The 19,281-nt window shown below is 42.7% G+C and overlaps 1 protein-coding gene across 1 annotated transcript in view; it reads left to right on the top strand.

The window, feature by feature from the left end:
* LOC140718515 (tumor necrosis factor receptor superfamily member 5-like) overlaps nt 1-13,439 on the top strand; it is a 59,846-nt gene extending 46,407 nt beyond the window's left edge. Inside the window, exons 10-13 of the mRNA XM_073032464.1 lie at nt 1,855-2,033; nt 4,856-4,881; nt 6,352-6,442; nt 12,463-13,439. Of these exons, the coding sequence (XP_072888565.1) occupies nt 1,855-2,033; nt 4,856-4,881; nt 6,352-6,432 (286 nt within the window). The 3' untranslated portion in view covers nt 6,433-6,442; nt 12,463-13,439. The remainder of the gene's footprint in view (nt 1-1,854; nt 2,034-4,855; nt 4,882-6,351; nt 6,443-12,462) is intronic.
* Nucleotides 13,440-19,281: the final 5,842 nt, after the last annotated feature.

Raw genomic sequence — 19,281 nt, 5'->3', positions numbered from 1 at the left:
CACTGTAGATAGAAATAAATACCAATAAATAATGAGCATGACGTAACAAGATAAAAGAGTCCTTAACTGAGTGTAACTATCCTCTTCTGTCCAAGAGCCTGATGGTTGAGGGGTGGTAACTGTTGTTAAACATTGTGGTGTGAGCCCTGAGGCTCTTATACTTTCTGCCTGGATGGTGAGGATCTTTGATGGTGGATGCTGCTTTTCTATGACAATGTTTCATGTGGATGTGCTGAATTGTTGGCAGGGTTTTACTCGTGATGTACTGGACCGAGTCCTCTACCTTTTGTAGGATTTTCCACTCAACGGCACTGGTATTCCCATACCAGGCTGGAATTCAGCCGGTCAGCACACTCTCCACCACACATCTGCAGAAGTTTACCAAGGTTTTTGATGACACGCTGAAACTCTGCAGACTCCTGAGGAAGAAGAGGCTCTGTCATGCTTTCTTTGCAGTTGTATTTATATGAAGGTGTACCTAATAAAGTAGCCACTGAGTGTACGTATGTTTCAGTTCAGGTGATGAATGTCCACTTTAGGTATTTCTAAAAAAACCTGAAAATGAAAACATACGTATATCATACATTCTCTGCATAACTCAAGTATAATCATAGTTTACACATAACTTTGTAAACTGAATTACAAAAAATCCTTAAGTATATTTTTACAAACATAATCTACAGCAAAAAAAATGTGTTGAATTGTTGAGCAACACACAAAATGTGGGAGGAACTCAGCAGATTAAGCAGCATCTATGAAGGGGAATAAACAGTCAATATTTTGGGAATGAGATCCTTCATCTGGACTAGAAAGGAATGGGGCAGAAGTCAGAATACAAAGGTGGGAGGGGAGAGTATGATGTAAGAAGCTGGGGGATGATAGGTGGAAAAAGTAAAGGGCTGAAGGAGAAGGAATCTAATAGGCGAGGACAATGGATCATTGAAGAAAGGGGAAGCGTAGGGAACCACCTTCCCCCTCGCCTGATCTCAACTATCATTTGCTAACATGTACTCCTGCCCTCCCCGACCTTCTTCTTTTGGATTCTGCCCACTTCATTTGCAGTCTGGATGAAGGGTCTGGGCTCAAAATATCAACTGTTTATTCCCTGCCTGACGCACTGAGTTCCTGCAGCATTTTGCTGAATATTTTCAACATCTGCAGATTCATGTGCATGTGCAGATTCATAGTATCTATCGGCTGACAAAAGTTTGTTTCAGTAGATCACAGCGAGGTAGCTGCTCTGCTACTTATGAAACGCTGAGCCCGAATGAGGCTGTCTGCAAATATTTTAGCACCGGCTTCCCCACGAACATTCAGTGTGCTAGACAGGTTTAGAGGCAGTGCTCCAGGCCAGTAGCAACGGCACTTCCCGCCAGCCGCCCGAGGCCAACCAGTGATCCCCGGCGTGAGTGTATCACTGTGTTTAGGCGACTGATGACCTTGAGTGCGTTCAAGTTCAACAGTGGGCTGACAGGGAATGGAGAAAGGTGCAGCTGACTCATATTGTTTCCTCCCGGCCCAGAGGTTGGGGACCATTGAATTACACAGTGTAGTGCCGGGGGGGGGGGGGGTGGGAGCTACACGTATGCGCACTGGGCAGAAAGAATGGAACTAAACCCCCGCAACCCAGAAACAACCTCTCAGCAGTCGTTATCTACTGGGAAAGCCTCAAAGGTTGACTAGTCAATCGCGATCGATGGGTTGGTGACCACTACTGTAGATCATTGGCTGTTGAAATTTTTTCTGATTGACTGGGATTTCAATAACAGATAATCGTAACATTTATTGTAATTAAACTTAGAGCAACTATTGCAGGTGCTTGTATGGATACATGTTTTTTTATGTCTTACCCAGATGTGAAATGGCCAAATTTAAACAGGTTGAACCAGGGAGTGCTGAAGCTGACGTGAAATGTGAAAAAGTGTCCGTGTTCAACTGGAAAGTTTTTGTTTCCGTTGTGGTCGTTATTTTGCTTGTAATTCTTGGTGGTATCGTGGCATATGTTTTGTGGAACAAAAACAGACCTGAAACAGGTATGTGAATGAACTACTGTGTGCATAGAACATAGAATATTACAGCACAGTACAGGCCCTTCAGCCCATGATGTGTCGACATTTTAACCTACTCTAAGATCAATCTAACTCTTCCCTTCTACATAGCTCTTGTTTTTTTTTCAGATTCTGATGCCGATTTACTTCTTTATTTATCACGTGTACATTGAAACATACAATGAAATGCATGTTTGCGTTAACAACTGACACACCCAAGGGTGTGCTGGGGGCAGCCTGCAAGAGTCACCACACATTCCAAGGCCAGCACAGCTTGCCCACCACGATCAGCACAACAACATACCACACTCTACAGAGCAACACAAGCAGAAACAACTACCGAACAAAATAAGACAACAACAGCCAAACAAGCTGCTTTCCCAACCTCCCACTCATAATACAAACAGACCTCCAACCCCAGGACAGGTCAGCTCCTGGTCTACAGATCTTGGTTTGGCTCTGGTCTCTCAAACACACAGATATCAGACTCCCAATCTCCAAACTCTGGCTCAAACTCCCAGACTTGCAGACATCAGGCCTCAACCTTCAATCTCTGGCCAGGACTCACTGTCTGCAGACCTCTGGACTTCGATCTTCAGCTTCAGTCTCCAGAACACTGACCTCTTGATATCAACCCCAGGACTTGATAATCACAAGTTTGACCTTTGGGCCTCAACGGACCCAATTTCCGTGATTGTTGACTTTCGATCACAGACGTTCGGAGGTGGAGGTGGGGGGGGGGGGGTGGGGGTGGGAGGAGAATGGTGAAGGGTTCACCGGCCCTCATAACTCCAGCCCATACATGCTTCCAACTTGAAATTTAGCAACTTGGGTATTAGTAGCTGTCGAACCTGATCTGACCCAACCTCTGGATCACTGACTTTTGACCGTAGAGCTTTCCAACCTAAACTCGGAAAACCGGCTCATGCCCCTGACTCTTCATTCTCCCTCATCCCTACTGAACCTCTAAATCCCGACGCTATCTCCAAGCTATCTACAAACCCATCCTCTGCTGAAATCCTCAGTCACCTCTTTGCTACTTAAACAACTGTTCCACCGCCCTACTTGCTGATTACCAGTAGCTCCTGCTACAAGTGCTCTTCAGCTTTTAAATATTAGTACAGTATTCATTTTCCAAGTCCTTCCCTGGCCTTGGACAACTGCTATTCCTTCCCTTCAACCTTATACAATCTTGCAATCTCAAAATTCCTGATCATCTCTGAACTTAGCATCCACCGGTCCTCTAATCTCTGGAATTTCCTCCTGGAATTTTTCTTTCTTTGACGTTCTCCAACAGATTTACCTCTGTGATCCTGCTGATATATGTGATTTATTATTACAAATATCAGTGCCATAGTTTGTCATTGATTCTATTGTATTTCTTTGTTCCACTGTGAATGACTGCAAGAAAATGAATCTCAGGTTAGTATAGATGTACTATGATAATAAATTTACTTTCAACTCACTGTCTTAATTTGCCAGTATTTTTGTCAACACTCCTATTAAATTCTTCAGAATATCATTCCCAGTACATTCATTGGGATAGCATTCCTGCTCTGATTCATCAGCCTTTAATTTTGATGCATATGGAGAAAAGGAGTAGGATGAGATGGAAATGTTGTGCACAAGCCCCATACCAAGAAGAACATGGAGAGAGTCCATGAAGGTGAACACCCATCAATCTTAACAGCACTGGCTGTTTAGGCCTGTTGGGCCCTGCTACTCTGGCTCTGCGTTCAGACTTCAGATATTGCAGACTGTGGAAACCTCACAAATATTTTGTATATCACAGTATTAATGTGATCAGAACATAGCTGTCCATTTTTAAATGGGTCCCATTGGGCAGTGGTAGAATCATCCATCAAACTGACATGAGCCAAACATAACCGTTGTGATGGCAACCGTTGGTGAGGTCACTTTGGTAAAACAACCTCCCACACACCGTTCTTGTAGATTGACACTAGAATATGATTTGTGACTTAAACTCCCATTAATTTCTTTTAAAAATATGGCAAAACAAAGTAGAAATATGATAAATCAATTTGAATTTACTTAAATCTATATCCGTCCCACAATATGAGGGAGTAAAAATCATTGTGTAATGACTGTTGCAATGTACAGACATGAATTTATAAGTCTAATGGCTGGTAGAATGAAGCTGTCCCATAACCTGTTGGCCCTGGCTTTAATGCTGCAGTAGTGTTTGTCAGATGGAAGCAGCTGAAACAGTTTATGGTTGGGGTGACTGGTGTCCCCAATGAGATTCCCAGCCTTCTTTACGTACCTGCTGTTGTAAATGTCCTCAGTGGAGGGAAGTTTGCACCCATAGATGCGCTGGGCTGTCCGTACCACTCTCTGCAGTGCCCAGCAATCGAGGTTGGTGCAGTTCCCATACCTGGTGGTGATACAGCCAGTCAGGATACTCTCAATGGTGCCCCTGTAGAAGGCCTTGAGGATTTGGTTACCCATGCCGAACTTCTTTGTTCATCTGAGGTGAAAGAGGTGCTATTGTGCTTTTTTTTTGCCACACAGCAGTGTGTACAGTCCAGGTGAGATCTTCATTGATGTGTATACCGAGGAGCTTGAAACTACTCACTCTCTCAACTATAGTCCCATTGATGTTGATCAGGGCGAGCCTGTCTCTGTTCCTCCTGTAATCCACAAACAGCTATTTTGTTCTTTGGACATTGAGGGACAGGTTGTTATCTTGGCACCATTGTGTCAGGGTGTTATCCTCTCCTCTGCTGGCTGTCTCATCACTACTAGAAATAATTTCACAGTACTTCTTGTGTTTTTGTTTTTGATAGATAATCAGAACATTCAAAGCCTCAGGGTAAGTACATAATATCTCTCCAATATTTAAAAGGCACGTGTATTAAATTGTAATGACTGCAGAATTAAAATTGACATCATAATGTAAAGACTGCAATTTAATTTAACTAATGTCCTGTTATGTTTTCCATGCACATTATTTTTATCTTGAAACAATGCATAATTTCACCAGTTGCAAAGCATGTTTAACGGTAATATCAGCTGATGGCATCTGAAGCGTTAAGTGTTTAAGTACCGAGGTTACTAGTAAGGCCTTGAGACTAAGGGAAGAATTAGGCCATTCAGCCCATTGAGTCTGCTTCACTGTTCACCATGGTTGACTTATTTTCCATCTCATTGGAAGATTCTGAGTAGTTTTGGTCCCCAAATCTCAGAAAACATCCAGGAATGTAAGGGGTAAAATGTGAGGCTAATTTGATGACTCTAGTCCTGTGCTTATTGGGGTTTAGAAGAATGAGGGGAGATCTCATTGAAGCCTTCTAAATATTGAAAGGCCCAGGTATAGTGGATGTGGAGAGGATATTTCCTATACTGTAATTGGGGAGTCTAAGACCAGAGGGCATAGCCTCAGAACAGTGGGACATCCCTTTAACAGAGATGAGGAGAAACTTCTTTAGCCAGAGGGTAATCTGTAGAGGCAAGTCATTGGGGATATTTAAAATGAAGGTTGATAGGTTCTTGATTAGTAAGGACGTCAAATGTTATAGAGAGAAGGCAGGAGAATGGGGCTAAGAGGGAAAATAAATAGCCATGATCAAAGGCTTGATGGACATAGGAAATTCTGTTCCTGTGTCTTATGGTCTTATAGAAGCTAGTTGAAATGGTGTGATGTGTCTGTTGTGGTGGGAAGGAGTAATAACATGGTGTAATGTTGGGGAGTCAGTTCTGTACAGTGTGGTTGGCAGATCCAGGGCTGATGAGGAAGAGTAGGGATGATAAGACAGGATGCTTTCAGGTAAGATGTCATTGGTGATATTGATTGATAGATATTTCTATTTTGGGCTGGTGAAGTCCCAGATAAACATGATGAGAATGTGGAATGTGGGACAACATTGGGAGTCTAATGTGAAGATGGAGAGTGACGTGTTTTGACTGTCAGTTGCTTCAGGAGGGTTTGTCTCTACTAATGGAGCAATAATAAATATCACAGTAATAGAGACTGATTTAACGATGATATCCATGAAGGAACATTTTTCATAGTTCAGCTGACGGAGGAAGGCAGAGATGTTACCAGCCGATGAATCTGCAGGTGACCAAAGGTGAAATGATGAGAGTTCTCCCCACTTTGGGAATCACAGGGTCCTTGTGCCATTTATGATAATGATGAGAGTCAGTGTAGGACATCATAAGGGAAATACCATGTGTACATTCATTCTCATAGACAGAGTGACAAAACAGTGACAAATCAAATAACACTTACAAAATGTGATTTTCTAAACTGGTGATTACAATAATTTGTTTACCTCTGCAGAATCACAATGGAGATGGGAAGGTGATGCAGCCTCCTACAGATGAGGAAAAGACTCTCAGAGACGAGGAAAGGGCAGAGTAAAGTGGGGGAAGTAAGTACATTCAAGTGACCTCTCATATTTTTCACACAGCCAATTTGGTATCTTTTGCAGTTTTATGTTGTATCTGGCTCATGTCAGCTTGCAGTGGCTGCAGTAAGACTGTATCTTGACTGAAATGTTCACATACAGGCAGGTAATTTTTGACCAACCGGTCTACTGGAGAAGGAAATGCTAAAAACATTACTCAGCTTAAACCTTTCTCTATGTCAGGTTCCCTCCTTGTTGAAAGCTGAATAATTCATCCCAATAGCAATGCGGTTTTGAGAGGACTAGAATGCAAGAGCAAGGACGTGATGCTGAGAATTTATAAGGCATTGATCAGACTGCACTCTCTCTCAATCTCAAAAATACCCAAGAACTCCACCTCCATAGAGTTCCATAGATCAGTGGTCCCCAACCACCAGGCCGCAAAGCATGAGGTAACGATATGATTTGGCGAAATGAAATGATATGAGTCAGCTGCATCTTTCCTCATTCCCTGTCACACCCACTGTTGAACTTGAACGCACACAAGGTCACCAGTTGCCTAAACGCAGTGATACCCTAGCGCCAGGGATCAGTTGTTGGCCTTGGGTAACCGGCCGACTCGTTGCGCTGGCGAGAAGTGACATTGCTACTGGCCTGGAGCGCGGACAGATGGGCGCCGCCTCTAAACCTGTTTAGCACACCGAATGTTCGTGGGAAACCTGGTGCTAAAATATTTGCAGACAACCTAATTCGGGCTCAGGGTTTCGTAAGTAGCAGAAAAGCTACCTCGCTGCGATCTACTGAAAGTCATCCCTTGAGCCAAACTTTTGTCAGCCGATAGATGCTACCTACATCTGGGGAGGTGGGGGTGCGGGCGCGCGCGCCCTCTCACACTCTCGCTCGCTCGGTCACTATCTCCAGACTGCGACCGCCGCGGCCCCAGCACGGGGACCTCTGACCCTTACCTTGTCCTCTCACCCCACCCGTGACCAGCCGCACCTGGCCAAGGCGTCTGACGGTGGGCGGGCGGGAAGCTGGAGTTCGGGCCCGGAGGCTGTCTAATGAGGCAATGAAGCCCTCAAAACTGCTTCAATACCTTGAGTCCAAGCACCCTGCACTTAAAGCAAACCCATTGAGTTTTCTGAGCGGAAAAAATGTGAGTAAGTGGGACAGAAGCAATGTTGAGACCCACGAAAACTAAATTGCGGAATAGACTGGACATAAGGAATCCCCTTCGAGTATCGCTGTCTCCCATCACCCCTCGATGGGACCGTCTTGTTGCAGGGAAACAAGCCCAGGGCTCCCACTGATACAGCGATACAGTATTGGTGTGTTGCAATGATTTTATATGTTCAAACGAGGAAAATATGCACTGTGTGTTTAATATCCAAATGTTACCTAAAATGTTATGAACCCTTTTGCCCTGCAACTTACCTCCCGTATGTTTTTAATTCTTTGCATATTTGGCTACTGTACGTTCACAAATTTTTCTCCAACTCCCTAATATGTATTGTGAGCATTTGTGGTTCCATCTCTAACCCTTTTGAGACTCCTAAGGCCACAGGACTTATGACTAAACCATAACACCTTGTCAAATGCCTCCTGCAAATTCCAACTACAACTCATCTTCTGACTTTGCTCACCCGTCTCTGGTTGAGAATTTTTTCAAATTCCATGATGAATTCTTATGTCAGTGGTGGACGCTCTTTTGGAGAGGGTTCTTGGGGACAGGATTTAAGAGCATTTGGAAACAAATAGACTTATTAGGGATTGTCAGCATGGCTTTCTGAGGGCCAGCTCATGCCACACAAGCCTGATTGAGATTTTGAGGAAGTGACAAAACAAATTGATGAAGGTAGAGCACTGTTGTGGACTTTTAGTAATGCTTTAGACAAGATTCTCCATGTTAGGCTCATCCAGATAGCCATGAGACATGGGATTCATGGAAACTTGGCTTCATGGATTCAGAATCAGAGAGTTGTAGTAGATGGAATGTATTCTGCCCAGTGGTTGGTGACTAGCATTGTTGTGCAGAGATTCCCTACAATTTGTGTTTTTATAAACGACTTGGGTAAGAAAGAAGAGAAGTAATTAGTAAGCTTGCAGATGACATGAAGGCTGGAGGTTTTCTGGATAGTGTCAAAGGTTGATGTAGGTTATAAAGGGGTGTGAAGTTGGGTGGAGAAGTGCCGGATGAAGTTCAATCAAAGGAAGTATGAAATGATACACTTTGGAAGATTGAACTTGAAGGCACGCTTCGTCTTCTTGGGCCGTTAGTTCCCAGTAGAGCATAGACCGTGAAAACCCTCCCTTGGAATTCATCAATGTTTCTGTAATCTATTGTATTCACTGTATAGGGGATTGGCCTATACAGCTTCACCCTGTTAGCCAGCCTTACCCATTTCCAACTCTCACAATGGGTTGGACTTTCAGAGGCTTCTTAAAGACACAGTACAGTCGGCCCTCCTTATCCGCGGGGGATTGGTTCCAGGACCCCCCGCGGATACCAAAACTCACGGATGCTCAAGTCCCTTATTTAACATGTATCAGTGCGGTGGACATTAGGACCTGGCGGCACAGCTCTGAATCCGCAGCGTTTCTGTTCATGAAAATAATCACGATCGCGATTGAAAATAAGGTGGAAGTAATAAAGCGATCGGAAAGAGGTGAAACGTCATCTGTCATTGGAAAAACGTTAGGCTACAGTTGGCTGTTGTGTGCTGGGGCAGTAGGCTGAGGGTAGCAGACACCAACAGAATCAACAAACTCATTCGTAAGGCCAGTGATGTTGTGGGGGTGGAACTGAACTCTCTGACGGTGGTGTCTGAAAAGAGGATGCTGTCCAAGTTGCATGCCATCTTGGACAATGTCTCCCATCCACTCCATAATGTACTGGTTAGGCACAGGAGTACATTCAGCCAGAGACTCATTCCACCAAGATGTGACACTGAGCATCATAGGAAGTCATTCCTGCCTGTGGCCATCAAACTTTACAACTCCTCCCTCGGAGTGTCAGACACCCTGAGCCAATAGGCTGGTCCTGGACTTAATTCCACTTGGCATGATTAACTTAATTATTATTTAATTATTTATGGTTTTATATTGCTATATTTCTACATTATTCTTGGTTGGTGCGACTGTAACGAAACCCAATTTCCCTCGGGATCAATAAAGTATGTCTGTCTGTCTGTCTGTCAACGATTGGAACCATTTTAATGGAGAATGTGAAAGGCCCTGCCCCGATGAAAGCTACAGTTATTACTAAACAACACAGTGGTTTGATTATTGAAATACGTATGATTTTTAAGTGTTTTATATGCATAGAAAGGTAAAATATGTACTATATACTAAGAAAAACGTTTGACTAACTGACGCTAAATAATACCAGATGTACCCGTTCCGACTTCAAATCTGACTTAAAGACGGACACAGGAACGGAACTCATTCTTAATCCGGGGACTGCCTGTACTTTTAAATCATTTCTAGATTACTTAAATACCTAATAAAATGTAAATGGGTTTCATTACAGGCGCACTAACCAAGAATAGTGTAGAGATATAGCAATATAAAACCATAAATAATAATAATAATAATAATAATAAGTAAATTATGACAAGTGGAAATAAGTCCAGGACCAGCCTATTGGCTCAGGGTGTCTGACACTCCGAGGGAGGAGTTGTAAAGTTTGATGGCCACAGGCAGGAATGACTTCCTATGACACTCAGTGTTACATCTCGGTGGAATGAGTCTCTGGCTGAATGTACTCCTATGCCTAACCAGTACATTATGGAGTGGATGGGAGACATTGTCCAAGATGGCATGCAACTTGGACAGCATCCTCTTTTCCAACACCACTGTCAGAGAGTCCAGTTCCACCCCCACAACATCACTGGCCTTACGAATGAGTTTGTTGATTCTGTTGGTGTCTGCTGCCCCAGCACACAACAGCAAATATGATAGCACTGGCCACCACAGACTCGTAGAGCATCCTCAGCATCGTCCGGCAGATGTTAAAGGACCTCAGTCTCCTCAGGAAGTAGAGACGGCTCTGACCCTTCTTGTAGACAGCCTCAGTGTTCTTTGACCAGTCCAGTTTATTGTCAATTCGTATCCCCAGGTATTTGTAATCCTCCACCATGTCCACACTGACCCCTTGGATGGAAACGGGTCACCAGTGCCTTAGCCCTCCTCAGGTCCACCACCAGCTCCTTAGTCTTTTTCACATTAAGCTGCAGATGATTCTGCTCGCACCATGTGACAAAGTTTCCCACCCTAGCCCTGTACTCAGCCTCATCTCCCTTGCTGATGCATCCAACTATGGCAGAGTCATCAGAAAACTTCTGAAGATGGCAATACTCTGTGCAGTTGTTGAAGTCTGAGGTGTAGATGGTGAAGAGAAAGGGAGACAGGACAGTCCCCTGTGGATCCCCAGTGCTGCTTACTACGCTGTCTGACACACAGTGTTGCAAGCACACGTACTGTGGTCTGCCAGTCAGGTAAACAATAATCCATGACACCAGGGAAGCATCCACCTGCATCACTGTCAGCTTCTCACCCAGCAGAGCAGGGCGGATGGTGTTGAACGCACTGGAGAAGTCAAAAACCATGACCCTCACAGTGCTCACCGGCTTGTCCAGGTGGGCATAGACACGGTTCAGCAGGTAGACGATGGCATTCTCAACTCCTAGTTGGGGCTGGTAGGTGAACTGGAGGGGGTCTAAGTGTGGCCTAACCATAGGCCGGAGCTGCTCTAGGACAAGTCTCTCCAGGGTCTTCATGATGTGGGAGGTCAATGCCACCAGTCTGTAGTCATTGGAGCCACTGGGGCGCGGCGTCTTCAGTACAGGGACGAGGCGGGACGTCTTCCACAGCACAGGAACCCTCTGGAGACTCAGGCTCAGGTTGAAGACATGGTGAAGTACTCCACATAGCTGGGGGGCACAGGCTTTGAGCACCCTGGGGCTGACACCATCTGGGCCTGCAGCCTTGCTTGGGTGGAGACGTTTCAGCTGTCTTCTCAACTGTTCAGCTGTGAAGCCCACCGTGGAGGTTTCAGGTGGGGGAGTGGTGTCATCATGGGAGGAGGGTGGGGGGCTGTGAGGAGGGGTAGGAGGGGAGAGTGGAGTATGTGTTGGTTGGGGGCCGACAACAGATGAATCATGGGGGATGGGCAGGGGCCACTGTGTCAAATCTGTTGAAGAACAGGTCAAGTTCGTTGGCCCTGTCCACACTGCCTTCAGCTCCTCTGTTGCTAGTTTGCCGGAACCCAGTGATGGTCCTCATCCCACTCCAGACCTCTCTCATGTTGTTCTGCTGGAATTTCCACTCAAGCTTTCTCCTATACCTGTCTGTAGCCTCCCTGATCTTGGCTTTCAGGTCCCTCTGTATTGTCCTCAGCTCCTCCCTATTTCCATCTCTAAACACCCCCTTTTTAGCGTTCAGGATGTCCTTAATGTCCTTTGTTACCCATGGCTTGTTATTTAAATAACAAAGGACAGTTCTTACTGGAACATTGCAGTGAATGTATTGGCCTTCACTAGACCAATAAAACAGAAAATGTTGGAAAACTCTGCTGGTGAACAATATCTGTGTAAAGAGAGACAGTTAATGTGTTAATGAGAAACTGTTAACACTTCATCAACATGTTAATACACTCAAAATGCTGGAGGAACTCAGCAGGTCCAACAGCATATATGAAAATGAATAAACCCAGGATACAATCTCCACTCAAAATGTTGACAGTTTATTCATTTACATAGATGCTCCCTGACCTGGTGAAATCCTCTAGTATTTTGTGTGTGTTTCTCTGGATTTCCAGCATCTACAGAATCTCGTGTGTTACCAACATGTTAACCCTGTATCCATGGATGCTGCTATCTGCCAAGTGTTTCTCGCAATTTGTGCTTTTGTTTCCAGATATTCAGCATCTGCATTTTGTTTTATTTTGGACATTATGTTTATTTAAAGCTTCAGATATGAATTCACAGTTTAACATTACTTTTTCAGAATATTCGCAGTATCTGACATATGACATTTATTTGCAGATTATCAAAAATCATCCCAGATTCCATTGTGTGTTATGATGCAGATGACCACAAGAATTTTGTCTCAGCAAAGGTGACATTCACAGGTGTTCTGTTACGTGGTACATTTTGGTCCAATTAAGCAGTTGCCCCAATTCATCAGAGTTTCATGGAAATCGTTAAAAAGTTGTAAAAAAAAGACTGCCAGGGTCCTGAAGAAAAACTGGATTAATACCATCCACAAACCCACAAGGAAGCTAAAATCACAGTTTATGCACATCAGAGATGATCTGAGACTCAGGATAATTGCGGATGTGGAACCGCTGGAATACTTCGTACTTACCTTTTCTCTACATTACAGCGTGGATTACAGTGATCTCTCTCCCATCGTTTATTACGTGGATCACTGAACTTTTCTACTTTACCATTTTAAGACCTTAATAACTATTCCTCAGCTTGATGGTTGTACATATACACGCCTAACTGTTAACTTTTGTTTATCTCGGTTAAGTTTCTATATACTGTGTATATACAACTAAAGGTAGTGGTTTTAACATTAAAATCTGACTCAGTGTATAATCTGTTGCTGCTGTTACTTAACAAGGTCTAGACACAGGCATCATTCCTGATGAAAATCGCAGAGTTTGTCATCGAAACATTGGTTATAATTGAACCCCGTATCTGGCTAGAAGCCTGAGAAGAGTTTATTCATGACATTGTAATTATTGAAAGTGTATTGATTCACCAGCTGTTTATACTTGTATGTATGATTTAAAAAACTCAATATGCTTTGAGTTTACCACAGAATGTCTCTCTGGTGTTTCCTGCTCCATGTCCCTTCCCTTCCCCTTCTCCCAACCGTGGTTCCCCTCTCCCCACTCCCTTCTCACTCTCAGTCCACAGCAGAGACCCACATCAGAATCAGGTTTATCATATGTCAAGAATATTTTTGCAGCAGTACAGTGCAATACATGAAATTATTACAGTGCCATGCAAAAGTCTTAGTCACCCTATATACATGTGCTTAAATTTTTTTTTATAGTACTGTACATTCTCATTGCTCCTTTGAAGGGAGTCCTCCCCTCCTGAATCTGAGATTAGCACTTGGAAAGAAAAAGTTAAATTTGATTCCTCCTTGGTCGATTCTCAAATGTGCGATACAAAATGGGTGTTTGTAAGACAAAATGGTGTTTTTTTTTTAAATTTTTTAAATTAGTTCTTCAAAACATTTTACAAAATTAAAATCCCCAAATCCCAGTGAGGAGCATTAATACAGAGCAAGGTTAAGCATACAATAACAATATGCTACAAAGGAAGAGAATTTAACAAAAAAGCACCTAAATTAAAGACAAGTGAGCTTAGTGTCCTCCCCAAACCCCACAACACAAGAAAAAAAACAATTCCAGACCAACCACCACACAATATAGAGAGTATAAGTCCGGACAGTCAAACTCCCAGACTGTGAATATGCTTAGCAACAGAGGATAATAATGCCTACTACCAGAAAAAGAAAGGGAGCTGAAAGCAAGGGACCGAAAAGAAAAAAAAACGCTAGTCAAGAGGAAGGTTATGAAAGTACTCGATAAAAGGCCCCCAGACCTTATGGAACTTTAAATCCGAATTGAGAACTGAATAATGAATTTTTTCGAGGTCCAAGCAGGCCATAATGTCGTTAAGCCATTACGCATGAGTGGGCGGGGCAACATCTCTCCATCTAAGGAGGATCAAGCGTCTCGCCAGGAGAGAGGCAAAGGATAGTATTCGGCATTTGGTCGGACCCAGACATAAATCTGTCTCGCCCCAAAAACCGAACAGAGCAATTAAGGGGTTAGGTTCTAGGTGCTGATTCAGAATACCCGATAATGTAGTGAAGACATCTTTCCAGAATTTCTCCAAGCTAGGACAGAACCAGTACATATGGATGAGAGAGGCCTCACCCCTCTTGCATTTATCACAGAGCGGACTAATGCCAGGGTAGAATCGAGATAGTTTAGATTTAGACATATGGGCTCTATGAACAATCTTAAACTGTAAGAGACAATGGCAAGCACAAAGAGAGGTTGAGTTAACCGATTTGAGGACTGAGTCCCAGCTCTCCTCGGATAAGGAGATATTTAAATCCTGCTCCCAGGCCATTTTAATTTTATCCACAGGGGCCCGTCATAAGGCTGCTAGTTTATCTTGGATAATTGAAATTAAACCTTTACCTAGTGGATTAATGGAGAGAAATAGGTCCATAGCATTTTTCGCAGGCATTTCAGGAAAGTTAGGAATTAAAGGAGCAGTAAAGTGTCGGATTTGGAGATCTCTGAAAAAGTGAGCGTTAGGCAGGTTGAACTTAACAGAGAGCTGTTGAAAAGAAGCGAAGTGGTTATCAATGAAGAGATCTTCAAAATGTCTAATGCCCTTCCTGTACCAAACATGGAATGCTGAATCGAACGTGGTAGGTAAAAAAAGGTGATTATGTGCGACAGGGCTAGAAATGGAAAACCCCTGGAAACCATAGCATTTCCTGAACTGAGCCCATATACGCAGAGTGTGTCTAACCAGAGGATTAGCTATTGATCTGGGCAGACTGCTAGGGAGTGCAGAGCCAAGAAGTGCAGATATAGATAATTCTTTAGTGGAGCTCAACTCCATTGCCACCCAGTTAGGGCACTCAGGTTGACCGTGGAAGAAAGACCAGAAGGCAGCACAACGTATATTAGCTGCCCAGTAATATAAGCGAAAGTTAGGTAAAGCCATGCCACCCTCTTTTTTAGATTTTTGGAGGTGGATTTTATTAATTCTAGGGCGCTTATTCTGCCACAGATATGACAAAATAATAGAGTCTAAGGAATCAAAAAAAGATTTAGGAATAAAAATTGGGATAGATTGAAATAAGTATAAAAATTTGGGGAGAACATACATTTTGACAACATTGATATGACCTACCAAGGACATAGATAGAGGTGACCATTGTACCAGATTCTGTTTTGTAGCATATGAAAGATTGACAAAGTTTTCACAAAAGAGATTTTTAAACTTCCTTGTGACTGTAATTCCAAGGTAAGTAAATTGATTATGGACTACTTTAAAAGGGAGATCACGAAATATTAGTTCTTGTGCTTCTTTATTAATTGGGAAAAGTTCACTCTTATGTAAGTTGAGTTTATAGCCAGAGATCTGGCTAAACTGGTCAAGAAGTGAAAACATTAGAGGTAAGGATGTAGACGGATATGAGAGAAAGAGTAGTAAGTCATCAGCATAGAGAGAGACTTTATGCTCAACACCCCCTCTCCAAATCCCGGTCAGTTCAGGACATTTTCGAAATGCTATCGCCAGAGGTTCTATAGCCAAATCAAAGAGAAAGGGACTTAAGGGGCATCCCTGATGGGTGCCGCGTTTGAGATTGAATACTTGGGATTTCTGAAAGTTAGTTAGAACAGAAGCAGTAGGACACAGGTACGGCAATTGGATCCAAGAGATGAAACTTTGGCCGAGGTCAAATTTTTCTAAGACTGCAAAAAGGTAGTTCCACTCTATACGATCAAATGCTTTCTCCGCATCAAGGGAGATAACACATTCAGGAGTCCCAGTTGGAACTGAGTATAAAATATTAAATAGACACCAAATGTTAAAAAAAGGGAGGCGGTTTTTAATAAAGCCTGTTTGGTCATCCGAGATAATGGAGGGAATAACGGTTTCTAATCTATGAGCCAACACTTTAGCTAAGATCTTTACATCAACATTGAGCAGAGAGATCGGCCTGTACGAGGAACACTCTGTTGGGTCTTTGCCCTTTTTTAAAAGAAGAATAATAGATGCCTCATTGAAAGAGGGTGGCAATTTGCCGTAGTTAAACGAGTCAGATAATACTGAAAGTAACTGAGGAGAAAGAAGTGAGGAGAATGATTTATAAAATTCCACAGGGAACCCATCAGGTCCAGGAGATTTCCCTGAGGATAGTGCAGAAATTGCAGAAGATATTTCTTCTAGTGATATAGGCACATTAAGTTTGGCTTTGAAATCAGATGAAAGTGAGGGGATATTCAGATTCTGTAAAAATTGATCCACAGAGATATTGTCATTCAGGGATTCAGAGGAATAAAGCCGAGAATAAAATTTTTTAAATGTGTCATTAATTTCTAAATGATCCGATGTAAAGTCTCCGTTCTCCTTCCGGATCTTTGTAATATGTTGTTTGGCTTTAGAACGCCTCAGCTGATTGGCTAGGGATTTACCAGACTTATCCCCATGAATGTAAAAGCGGCTCTTGCTTTCGAGAAGTTGGCGTTCGACAGGTTGAGTGGACAGAAGGTTAAATTTAGTTTGGAGTTCAACGCGCTTCTTGTATAATTCAGGGTTCTTAGTTTGGGCATATAATTGATCCACATCTTTGATCTGGTTAATGAGGTCTGCTCGATCTGCACGGGATCTTCTATTGAGATTTGCTGTGTAAGAGATTATTTGACCCCTCAAATATGCTTTCATGGCATCCCAGACAATCTGGGATGGCACTTCAGGTGATGTATTAGTGTTAAAATAGAAGGTTATCTGGTCTTTAATAAATTTTACGAAATCATCATCCGATAATAAAGTTGAATCGAACCGCCAGTGTTTGTTCCTCTGAGGGAGACCGGGAAAGTTCAGAGAGAGGGTAATTGGGGCATGGTCAGAAATCAGTATACTCTGATAGTCACAAGTGTGGGCAAATGGGATAAGTTGGTTATCGAGTAGGAAATAGTCAATTCTAGTGAATGTATGGTGAACATGTGAGAAAAAGGAATAATCTCTCTCCGTAGGATGGAGGAAACGCCAAATATCAGAGATACCAAAATTAGAGAGAAACAACTGAATAGCTAAGGCAGATTTGGTAGGTGATCTGGTAACAGAGGACGATCGGTCCAGTTTAGGATCCAACCAACAGTTAAAGTCACCACCCAATATAAGAGAGTATGAGTTTAAGTCTGGTAGTGAGGAAAAAAACCGTTCAAAAAAGTTAACATCATCAAAGTTGGGGGCATACAGGTTTGCTAGTGCAACTTTAGTGTTATATAGTTTACCAGAAACAATAATAAAACGGCCATTTGTGTCCGATATTTTATTATGGAGTTCAAAAGGAATATTTGAGTTAATAAGAATGGAGACTCCCCTAGCCTTAGCGGCAAAGGATGAATGAAAATGCTGACCCGCCCACTTGGACAGAAGCCGGGAGTTATCAAAACAACGAATATGAGTTTCTTGGAGGAAAGCAATGTCAGCTTTGAGTTGTTTAATATGTGAGAATACCTTCCTCCTTTTAACAGGGTGGTTCAGTCCCTTTACATTCCAGCTCACAAATTTAAGTGCACTAGCCATTATCAATTACTAATGCATAAAAGGCAGCAGGCATATAAAAAATCAAGCAGTACAATAGCAGTCTGGGAGCAGAGATGTAAACATAGATTCGTAAGGTCAAAATATAAACATGTCCTAAACAATAAAGAAATGTTGGAACTGGAAAATGCACCCCACCCACACAACCCAAAACTAGACGGCTACCAAAACAAGTAGCTAGCTCTACCAAAAAAATTAACCCAAATACAACTTCCAGATCTGTGTCATTGACAGCAGTTCCATATAAATGCTATAACAAACAGTAACTAGTTTATGCACTAGAAAACATAACTACAGATTAGAACACCTTCTGCCAAGATATACAACTTAATACAGAGAAAATCGGAAGAAAACCAAAACTAACCTACCCGCGAAATATTATAGGAGAATAAAGTAAGAAAAGGTAAAAAAAAGGTAAGAAGGAAAAAGAAAAAAAGAGGAAGGGGAAAATTATAAATTCAAGACGAGTATTTATCAACCGTTTACCGAGAAGGGAGAAAAAAAAATTCAGAGAATGGGAAAAAAAGGGGGTGAAGAAAAGAAAAAGATAAAATAAATAAATATTTAAAACAGAGGAAAAATAAATCAGCAGTTGAACTGTGAACCAACAAACAGGGAGGCCTTCACTAAAGACTTCAAACCTCCAAAACAAGTTAGAATTAGTTGTAGAACTCTGTAGGTAAAGTTATACAGAGGTAAAAATAGATTACACACACACCAAATCCCGGGAGAGATTGTCAACAGCCTTTAGAGTTTCAGTGAATAATGTCTGAGTGATTCAAGTGAATTCCGAGTCCAGAGAAAGTAATTTTACTAAGAGGAGTACTTATCCACCATTTTAGGAGGTCCGATCAGATTCTGAAGATGACTGAATAGCCGGAAGACTTGCCACAAATGCTTCAGCTTCCCTCGCTGATTTGAACCACTTGAATTCCCCGGTATTAAACTTGATTCTTAGGTCAGCAAGATTACGAAAGGAAGGTTTGAAACCACGATCAAAAAGCACTTTCATTACGCCTTTATACTCAGCGCGCATCTTTAAGGTCTGGGGTGCAAAATCTTCCACAAAGCGAATGGTTGTATCCTGGAAAGAAAAAGAGCCTCTGCAACGTGCCTCCACAATCAGACTGTGTTTTACCTGGTATTGATGGAAACACAAGATTACTGGTCGCGGACAGGAGCCCAGAATTCCGGGAGGGACGTTAACTCTGTGTGCCCGTTCGAGCTCGGGCGGGTTCGGAAGCAAATCTTTCCCGAATAACTCACAGAGAAACTCGGCGAAAAACTTCACGGTTGACCCCTTCTCAGTTGCCTCTGGTAATCCCAGAATTCTGATATTGCAGCGTCTGCTGCGATTTTCGAGATCCACCATTTTGGAAAGAAGTTTGTTAGATTTTTCCTCTAAGCTGGAACAGAGAGTCTCCAAGTATCGAACCCGACTTTCTAAAGCTTCAGAAGTCAAATCGATGCGAGATAAGTGTT

The sequence above is a fragment of the Hemitrygon akajei genome, chromosome 29 (genome assembly GCF_048418815.1).
Source record: "Hemitrygon akajei chromosome 29, sHemAka1.3, whole genome shotgun sequence".
Classification (NCBI taxonomy): Eukaryota; Metazoa; Chordata; class Chondrichthyes; order Myliobatiformes; family Dasyatidae; genus Hemitrygon; species Hemitrygon akajei.
Note: the sequence above shows the minus strand (reverse complement) of the source record. Positions and strands in the feature narration are given on the sequence as shown.